The sequence below is a fragment of the Poromitra crassiceps genome (assembly GCF_964638095.1).
Source record: "Poromitra crassiceps genome assembly, chromosome: 11".
Taxonomy (NCBI): Eukaryota; Metazoa; Chordata; class Actinopteri; order Beryciformes; family Melamphaidae; genus Poromitra; species Poromitra crassiceps.
This window is the reverse complement of record NC_139643.1, coordinates 33038446-33049553: the sequence shown is the minus strand read 5'-3', so window position 1 is coordinate 33049553 and position 11108 is coordinate 33038446. Positions and strand designations below refer to the sequence as shown.

The 11108-nt window shown below is 41.3% G+C and overlaps 1 protein-coding gene across 1 annotated transcript in view; it reads left to right on the top strand.

Annotated features, from left to right (window-relative positions):
* Nucleotides 1–9844: 9844 nt before the first annotated feature.
* dlx6a (distal-less homeobox 6a) overlaps nt 9845–11108 on the top strand; it is a gene marked incomplete at its 5' end in the record, with an annotated part of 2325 nt that continues 1061 nt past the window's right edge. Inside the window, 2 exons of the mRNA XM_083646815.1 lie at nt 9845–10151; nt 10821–11014. Coding sequence (XP_083502941.1) covers nt 9845–10151; nt 10821–11014 — 501 coding nt within the window. The remainder of the gene's footprint in view (nt 10152–10820; nt 11015–11108) is intronic.

The following is an 11108-nucleotide window of genomic DNA, read 5'->3' as shown; positions in this document are numbered from 1 at the left end:
TGGAGTTGGGGGGGGGGGGGGGGGGGGGGTCTGGTGTTGCCAAGAGGGAGGCAGGGAGGATGGAGGTGTATAGGGGGAGGGGGGTAAGTGGAGGAAAGGGGGGAGAGAGACAGAGAGAGAGCTGTGGGGTTAGGAAGAGGGAGAGAGGTTGAGGAGAAAGGAAGAGTGGGCATGAAGAGGGAGATGGAGAGCAGAGAAGGGGTGGATGAGAGGGAGGGAGAGAGCGGATGGAGTGATGCAGACTGGACATGCGGGGGGGGGTGGAGAGAGCGAGAGGAAGATGGGCGTGATGGAAAAGACAGGGGCATTGGAGAAGGGAAATAGGGGGACAAAGAAAAAATGGTTAATCATAAATATGTTCCTTCTTATTTTTCCTTTTTTTTATATTTAATATCAACAACCAGCAACTATTGTAAGTATCAAAAACATTAGACTGTATTATGCACTCAATGTTCATTGTAATTGTTCAGGTCTGGGAGAAATACTGTAGTATTTCCATGTATCATGGATATATTTTTGTAACATTCCTTCGTATCACCAGAACATGAGTGGGTTGTATTAATCTTTCGTGTTCCTCTGTCCCGGTCATGGAGGTATAGAGCTACACTCAATGTTAAAGACACCTGTCCCACAGTCAGCGTGCCTAAAACAGTGTGATGTAAGCCAGCATATTAGCTTGCTAAACACTAATAAAAGGACACTGCCACCCTGGAGTTTCAACTGTATTACTGTTGAGATGTTGGTGTCTTATTTACTGCTTCAAGTTTCCATAGAACCATTTTCACTGTTGTGTTGGCTGTTCAATACATCTTAATCATATAGGCTTTTCTCTGTTCAGGTTTCATTTATCTTTTATTAAGCTTATTTTAAGCATTACATTAAGGCTCTGCTGGGATTTTTTTTCTCTCAAGTACAAAGAAATGGTCAAATTAATAAAACAATTTCATAAATATTAAGAAAAGAGATCCATGACGTCAAATTGCTCACTTTGGATTTGAAACATATTGTTGAACAAACTTTGGCCTATAGTTTTGAACCATAATATTGGAGCCAACCAGGTTCTAAGCCTATAAGTTGCCATGATGTTGCCAAGGTGGAATGCCAACAGTGAGAACATTTACAACATGACGTTGAAGGAGAAATGTAGCTTGCTGCTCCATCTTTTGGGGCATTTTTGTGATGGATTATAAGGTCACAAGACTCTTGTTAATTGGCCCTTCCCTTCAGTCTCTTTGATTGGGCGAGCCATCAGGTGAGGCCTAATGCATTTTCAAGTGCAATGATCACAATAATTGGCTACCTTCATTTCACCAAAATGGACAAAATCCTAAAACCTCTCCACTTGAAATTGTCAGTTCATTCATAGCAAATGAAAATAAGGACTATGAGGGCTTTCGAGGCAAATTATTAGTAACTATGACAGTAAAGGCTATAGCTAAATTATTTCCTGCAGACCATTAAACTGATCTGTGATTTGTGAACTCGGAAAAACTTCAACTGATGTCTTACTTGTGTTTCACATGGACATGATCCTGTTATAAGAGAGAGTTTTACATGGTTGTGTCCTGGACGATATGTAATGTAGCCTTTTTTAAATTCAATAAATGTAGCCTTTTTCAAATTCAATAAATGAAACATGCCGTAATGCTGCAGGTCACAATATGAGAAAGGCTATTTAATTGATGACATTTTCTCTGTGTTTTACGTTACCCCCCTCCATTCAAAGCGGAGTGACATGCAAACTGTACCGAGAACAATTCTTGACATTTCAGGGCTTTTTGGAGTGACTTTTGAAAGAAGGATATTCAACCATCAAATTTAAGCTGTGATGCTCTTCCCATGAATCAATTTGAAAGAATCTCTGATGTTAAAAAAATAGTGTCCACTAACCCCTTAGCATCATGGGTATGTATATGCCTTGCTCGAGGGCAGTAACTTGTCACCGGTTCATGTCCTGCTATCCCAGATATCAACCAGCGGCCTTTGGTCTCTCTAAACAGTAACACATAATTGTTTACTCCTTTACTTCCACTAACTGGACATCAGCCTTTTAAAAGGCTTGATGGTCAGGTGCGGATGACTGTACACATCATTTGAACTTTGAATGTTATAAATGGCATTGGTCACAGAAACGTCTCCAACCTCTGCATGACATTCACAGGAGGGCACAAGACAAAACAAGAGCCGGTCTGATGTGAAATGCAGTTTCAGGTAGGTGTGTTTCGACAAAGGTCCACACAGCTATCATCTGACACACACACACACACACACACACACACACACACACACACACACACACACACACACACACACACACACACACACACACACACACGCACACACAGAGCTTTGGACCAGGTGTGACTTCTTTTTTTCCGCCTCAGTTCACCTTGTGCTCTTAAATTTCAAACCTTTTTATTTGGCAGGCAGGGTTGGCCATTGTGCACCCACTTCCTCTACTGCAGTACATTCATTCATATGTGAGCCTCTTGTTGGAAAACACACTGCTTGTTTTGTTATCAGGTGGACTGTTGTGTTGTGTGGATGAGATGTGGAGAGGCTCTGTTTAAGGATGTATCCACAAGATATTCTCACTCAATGTTTGGGTCTATTTTTCCTGGAATATGATTAAACTTGCAAGATCAAACTTGATAGCAATCTCTATATTCTTGCTGTGCCTTCTGTATAAGTGATATTTTATTGTGGCCTGGTTTATCTTGTAAATCATCATCATGCGAAGCTTATACACATTTACTTATATTACTTACAGCGAGACATTTATATGGGTGTCCAGCATGTCCTTGTGCAAATCCTTTTATGATTCAAAGGAAAAGACTGATAGAAGACGTTTGCGCATTTTGACTTTGTTATGTTTAGACCTGGGTTAATTTGTCCTCAAACGTGAAATACTTGAATCCCCTTTGCCCATTTGTAATCGAGAGTAATATTTCAGGGAATATCTAATATCATATCGGGGATTTATAGACTGTCTGGTATTCAATTTGTTGTGTTTGGTGACATATCGTATGATATAGGCTATTTTTTATATCATATGTCACTGTAATATTGAGCCCCCCCCACCACCACACCCACACCCTGATATGTAAAGTGCTTTGGGTGCCTTGAAAAGCGCTGTATAAATCCAAACTATTATTATTATTAATATTATTATTATTATTATGTTGTTGTTGTTGGTATTGTTGTTGTTATTACTATTACTATTACTATTACTATTACTATTAATAATAATAATAATAATAATAATAATAATCAGATTACTGGTAGGCCCACATACTGTACATTATGCTCCAGTGTGGCACGCATTGAAGGCGAGCTTACATTTGACCTTAAACCACCACAGACTGTGCACCCCCAGTCCATCACACACGCACGCACGCACGCAGGCGCGCACACACACACACACACACACACACACACACACACACACACACACACACACACACACACACACACACACACACACACACACACACACTCGCCACAGGACCCCTCAGTCCCATGAATATTGACCATTGGGAAGATCAAAGTTGCCTCATCATAAGCTGCCATGCGCGGTTTCCTCAACGAAGAATCACTGATATAGGCCTAGGACTCATATTATGGTTGTGGTCTATTCAATAGTGAGTTAATAGTGATCCAATGTTGCTATATATTAATATTCCATATTGGGACTTACAGTGTGTGTAGTATGTGTGTGTGGGAGGGGGGGTGCTCTCAACAGTGAGTTAATAGTGATCCAGTGTTGCTATATAATAATATTCCATATTCCTATTGGGACTTAGTGTGTGTAGTATGTATGTGTGTGTGTGTGTGTGTGTGTGGGGGGGGGGGGGGGTACTCTCAACAGTGAGTTTATGGTGGACTTATCGATCTTAGGTTCTCCTTATTTTATAAGGGCTTTTGCTGATATTCTGATATTCGTACAAAATAATTAGAAAATTGACTATTGAGTTTGTGTAGGTTTTCGTATAGAAAATTGTTTTAAAGATGAGCTGCAGACCTCTATTAATTAGCATGACAAATTATTTCAACGAACCCGAGTAGGCCAACTGCATATGACAGCCTACAACATCAATAATTAGCTATAACAATATAATAATAATAATAATAATAATAATAATAATAATAATAATAATAATAATAATAATAATAATAATAGCATAATAATAATAATAACAATAATAATAATAATAATAATAATAATTTTAATAATAATACGAATTTTAAAGGCAAAAATGAAAGCGATTCATATTAAGTAATCGACCGTGCAAAATTGACCCTGCAGGGGACGCTCTTTATAAACTTTAAGGTGAACCTTTGTCCCACAGGGTTACAATTTCAGGCTTTCTAATATAGGACAGGCCCACATCTCAGGCTCTATACTCGACTCTCGTTATATGGCCTATAGCCTATATATCAGTTATTTATGCCTAATGCTTAAACATTTCAGAAGTTTACTCAATGCTCCTCGTTGTCGGGTATTCTATTCTTTTTTTTCTGTCATGAGAGATGAAAAAGGGCTGTAATTATTTCAGGAGGTGGGGAAATAAATGATAGTCTTTGAAGTAGTCTGGGCCTTGGACTACATTAGAAGCCAAGCATGTGATTTGCAACTGTTGAAGTAAAACCCTCACTCGGCTGCGGGGGAAAGGGAAAAAATAGGAGGGAGGATTCTAGGCAAAGAAATGGTATCTTTGTTTGCTCCCCTTTTGTTTACCACGACATTCTTTCTCTTTTTTCTTCGTTCCCTTCTTTTTTACTAATTCATTTCAATATAGCTTTCAAACTGGAAAATGGAAATGTTGCTCCTGCCCTCTATTTCGGTGGCAGCGTCCTGGCAACAGAGCAATTTTCTATCATCAGGGATAAACGGCATCGAACAGTACATTCTGATAAAAAAAGAAAAAGCCTATGATTGCTGGCCTTCCTGTCTGTCATCTACCGACCAAATCCTCTCCTTCAAGACCGACCACTGTGCTGTCAGACCTAATAATGCTCCGTATTAAGTCGAGAGGGAAAAGGTACCAAAGAGGTATAGGCCTATTCCTCTGTGCCTCAGTCCTATTTGTCATCAAGATAAAATCCATAGCAACTTTTTTTTTTACTTCTTTTGTTATTGATTTGATAGATAACACGATAGACGTGCACCAGGTCATATAGTCCTGAGCATAACCAAAAGCATCACTTATGAGATTGTGTTATCGTATTTTCGCCCAAAACAGGAGGGGGGGAGAGCTTCTGTGTCGCTTAGCTCTTATTCCATTTATTTTACATGATCACATGGTCAGGGGAATAAGGACACTGCATTCCTTAATTTTGGTCGCTTGTAATGTTGGTGGTGAATATTGCATGTCACTAAATATTCATGTAATTATCAGCTGCATTTCTACCTGTTTGACCGTTTATTGGCCTTTACTTTGTCTTCGCCAGAAACCAACGACAAAAACAGAAAGTCGTATGGTTGGTGCCATGGAAACGGTGCACAGCAATCGTTTATGCAGAGGTAAACGTCCAGTGTTTCCAGAGCAGGCGAGAAGAGAAACAAGCGGTGTTAATTAAAGACGCGGGCCGTGAGTCACTGCGGCGCATGCTTCAGCCGTGCCAAATTGAATCCATTAGGCTATGAGAGGCTGTGAAGACCCAGTGGTCAGTGGTGCACGTAGGCTATTTGCTTATATTTTGTGGTCAAGCAACGACCACGCTATCTGAAGGCCATCAGGTGCACATGGGTCCATGCATATGCCAATTTGGCCATTTTACTCAAGAGATAATGCGATCCCAATTAGTGAAAACTGATTAGAAAAACACGCAACTGCATTTTTTTTCATTTTTTAAAAATGAAAAACAAAACAAAATAGGCCTATTTGTTTGTTTTTAATTGTGCCATCTGGCAAAGTTGCACTCTTTTTAACACACGGTTTGCATGGTTTGCATTTAATAGCACAACGCGCGCAATTTCTGTGCGTAAAAGCGGTGCGCCACGATGTATTTTGGCATGGCGAGTTCTGCTGGAGCATTAAAACGCGGTGATCATTTTGGGTCAGGGGTGGGCGGCCGGGGGTGGGGGCGACGGGTGCTCCCTCTCTGAATATCATTACAATGAACCGTGTTATACTGACAGCTGTGTGTGGTATGCATCTGCGCTTCCTTTCCCTTGGCCACTTCCCGCCCTTCACGCGGCAGCGATGGAAAGCCGTCGACGCCTGGCTGTCTGTGAAGCGCCAGTGGGTTTGTTGCTCTGGAGACTGGAGAAGGGAGACATGTTGCTCAAGCGCCTCCCGGCCTCTGCACTGACAAGCCTCGGTGTCCCTCAGCCAGCTGTCTGGGCCCCAGTCAAGGAGGTGGCTTTCCATGCGAGCCAGTCAATAGCTGTTATAGGGACCGACCGCAAACTCCCTGGCTCTCTGCTCGAAATGTGACTTGTGTCTTGCGGGAACTCCATGTTAGTGCTCAAATATGATTAACACATGGTGCCATGAGATACAAGAAGAAAAAAGTGTCATGCAGTCATACAGTGACACACATCACGAGGAGACAGAGAGAAACAGAGATAACTTTATATTTTAGACACTATGAACATTTTGTGCGTAAATCCAGCATCTTAGAATATTAAAATTGATCATGACTGACCTGCAACTTTAAAATAACGCCAGGTTACACCAATGAGTCTAACATTTTGACAATTGTTTGCCTGTATCCACTATCCAGCGCAGACAGTCGGTGTGAAAGCCCGGGCCGGGGCAGTGTGGATATTGGAGTGATTTTAGAGAGTCATTCATCAGCGTATAGGACAGCTGGAAATAAAATGCACTTCTGTTAAAGCACCGCGGCCATTGATTGTGTTGAAGGTCAATCATCTACTTGGGGGACACAGTGATTTGTAGATCTGCAGCTTGATGTTCATTTTGTGATTTGACATTTTGTTGAATTTAAATATTATGAAATAATTTATCTCCAAAACTGAAGAAGGCTATGAACTCCTAATCCGCAATGCAACTGTTGCAGCAGGCGAAAAGCATGCTGTGGATTATAACGTCTAAACGTCACAATTTTGCACATTTGATAGCCTTTTATTTTATTTTTTGATTAGCCATCTTGAATGCACAACATAATTTGTTTCCCCAATCTTTAATTTGGAAGGATCAAATGTGATTTCATGTTATTTCTTCTGAAAATAGGCTATCAACACAACAGCTATACATTCTGTAGACTAACCTTTAAGCTACAAAACAAAATAAAGATATAGGCTGGAATCAAGTTCAAAACTGCACATATTTGTTCTGCGCATAAATGTGCTTTGCAATTAGACACGGTTGTCACCTTGCATACAATACATCTTAATCATTTCAAAGGCACTAAGGTCGAGTATGTCATGTTCTCCCCATTCAAACAAATCCGCCCTTTCATCACTCAGTTATTCTCAGTGTGTGGAAAGCCTCAACTCGTCTGCGGGACACCAATACTTCCATATTAGCCACATCATCTCATATAGTCGTGGCGCACAGGTGATGCTGCAAAAACAGGGAAATAATAAAGATGTCCCAACTAATTGAGCACGGAGATTTAGCCTATATATAAGGAAGCGAGCAACAGCTCTGCCGAGCATGCGTGCACTTACTCAAAGGCGATTAGAGAAGGTATAGGATCTGGTTTCTCTACTGCGTGTCCAAGTGGAACACGGGCTGGGGAATTGGCCACTATGTTAGATCACTGAAGGGTGACCAAGGTGCGCTGGGTCTTGCAAGGTCATTACTTCGTACAATTCCCAATTGGCAATCAAATCATTCATCAATGGCATTGAACACAAAACAGCATGCGAAAGACGTCCTTACCTGTAACCCTCCTGTCGATAATGAAGTAGCCTATTCATATTTATTATAATTATTATATTCTTAGACAGCCTGAAAATAAGACAAATCCAAAATAGCAGGCTCGCCTCGCCTGCAGGCTCATATCTGCGAACTGCCTCTGTGCTTCCAGCATGGTCCACTGCTGTAAAATGATTATCCGACTGGGTTGTGCACTTTTAAATCCCACAAAGTAAATAACAGCCGTAGCTGGCGATAATAGCAAGGTACCAAGTTCTTGTTACTGAAAAAGAGAAAATTGAAACTAAACGCTGCATTTAGGCAACCATTTTTGATAAGAGGATAATTGAGGCGACACTGGCGTATAATTAGGGGATAATTTATGCTATATCCACTTTTATCCCACCCTCCCCAAAATAAGCCCAGTCCATAATCATTACAGGAGAATTGTTCTTAATTTTATAGCTGCAATTTGAATAAAGTGTGGCCGCTAATCAAATATTGGTTGTAACTTGATTGCGACCATAATTATTTTTTCATCACTTTTTTATCGTTGAATGCAATTGGCAAAAAGTGTTGAAAGCATTGTAAAACATGATTTGAATACATATTGCATTAATATAAACGGAAAGAGAATTTTACGAATCGAACATTCCAGCCCGCAGGGGCAAACTGTATAATTTACATAACATTGAAGACCCAGGCCTCATATTTCAACAGGGATAAAGACGCGCTGTCAGTTTATCGGTATCCACCCTTCTATCTGCAAAATAACCTATTATACCTCGGGCGTATTGTTATTTGATGTGTCACGTATTTTGCATTGTCTGAACTTAATCATATGGTCAAAAACGAAGTTCTAAAATAGATTGTATACTTGCAGTGAGGAAGAGGGTGCTCATTAGGCTAAATCAAAGCGCACACTACACTGCAAAAACATACGCTACTTAACAGCTCATTTAATGTTATTGAGTCTTAAAATCTTATTTTCCTGAAAACAAGTGGGGGAAAAAACCACCGATGGAGTGTGATAATTCCACTTATTCCCAAAGCAATTCCACCTGTTTCAAAAAATTTAATGAAATCAGGCAGATCTCTGCACAAATATCAACACATCACAATTAAGGAGGACTTTGGAAAACGTTTATTTGAATTGGAAACAAATTAAATTGTTTCACATCCTTTTGCAGATTTTTTTTAATGAAAATAATGTTAGGCCTATAAGACTAAGATAAATGACTTATTAAGATGGATATGTTTTGCAGTGTATGTTGCGCACCGTGCGTAATTATGGGGGTTTGGTGTAAAATCAAAATCGATTGGTGTTCTATAAGAGTGCTTATGATGATTGCCTGTATGGTCAAGTTCCTTAGAAAAAAGAAGAGAACTCTAAACTGTAAATAAACTATTAGGAATAAGAAGTGGACATGCTGCTTGCTCATCAAGCTAAATGAAAGCGCGCACTATTTGCGCGTCGTGGTAATTTGGGGGTGCAGGGTAAAAACAAAATCGACTCGGCAATTCCAAAAGACCTGGTTTTACGTGTGAAACTTGTCTGTAGGAATTAGGCGTCTTTCCCACCATATATTATTTCCCCCATAGTTGTGGTGGGAGCTGGTAAGGTGGGTTAACTCCAACCCAAGTCTCCGTGAAGCGCAGAGCACTGATGACGTTGGGTTGGATGACCAATCGGGAGGCGCTGCCCTTTGGAGACAAACCATTTTACTTGTAGTGTCTGCATCAAGTCTGGAAGCAAGGGCTCAATTTTAACAGAATCCACCTTAAAATCTCTCCCTTAACGTATGCCCACCTTCCACCACATTGAGTGAGAATATCACTGGACACGAGAAAAAACAGACGCGCACTGGAAAATTCGGGTGTTAATAGGACAAATATCGGTTCGCGGTGCAAGGGGAGAGAGACAACAGCACAGCGAGAAAGAGAGAGAGAGAGAAAACCCGATTTGGACTTGAGAGAGAGAGAGGGGGGTGAGTGCTCTCAAGGCAGAAAATTTGATGATGACCATGACTACGATGGCTGACGGTCTGGAGGCTCAGGACTCGTCCAAGTCTGCTTTCATGGAGTTTGGACAGCAGTCGCACTCACAGCAGAGCTCCCCGTCGATGGCCGCCGGCCACTACCCGCTGCACTGTCTGCACTCCGGCACACACCCGCACCACCAGCACGACAACCCCCCGTACGCCGGGACCAACTCCTACAACAGGTCGTTACCCTACTCCTATGTGAGCCACCCGCACCACAGCCCGTACCTGCCATCCTATCACAACAACACGGGCGGACAGACAAGGTTAGACGGCACAGGTAAGACCTTTTGGGGAAACGCACCGCGTCATGGCCAGCTATATGGCTGGACAGCTTGTATCCAGCGCGCCTTTTATACCATTACGCATTAGCGCCTCCATTTCTTTGGGAATCGTATCCCTAATCCTGCCGGTGTCAGTGCCATGCGAAATTCACACGAATGATCTCCTATACGCGCATGGTGAAGCATCAGCCTGCATTGGAGAAAATCGCTGCGTAAATGGCAGCAGATAATTCGAGCTCCAGCCTATTACTCCCGTCTCGACGTTATAGCGTTATTTTGCTGCATGCCCCGGTTTCGCTGCTGAACCACAGTTCTCCCCCTCACTTCCCACAAACCCATTTTATGCCCGGGGTGTGATCATCACGACCGTGCAATCCTCACCAACTATTCGTGGAAATTAGGCTGCACGCTCTGCCTTGAATGTTGTAATTAGCATTTAATTGACATGTAATTACGAGCAATATCCTAAATATGACAAGCGTATGCGGATTGTGGTTGCCAGCGGATAAAGACAATGCGAGACGTCAGTTTTTATTATTATCCTGGATTGATTTATGGGCAGTTTGATTCTGTGTCTCCATATTTGCCTTGGTATATCCTTTGATATTTTTCTGCATGATTAAAAATGCATTTGTGAATCATAACATTGCCCATTTTTGTTGCAGAGCAGCAGAAAACGACAGTGATTGAAAACGGGGAGATTCGTTTCAATGGGAAAGGCAAGAAGATTCGCAAACCTCGGACAATTTATTCCAGTTTGCAGCTTCAAGCACTGAACCACCGTTTCCAGCAAACACAGTACCTCGCATTACCAGAGCGCGCCGAGCTGGCTGCCTCTCTTGGGCTGACACAAACACAGGTACACACTGCTTGGTATTTTACAGGAATTGTGTGGAATTATTATTATTATTATTATTATTATTATTATTATTATTATTATTATTATTATTATT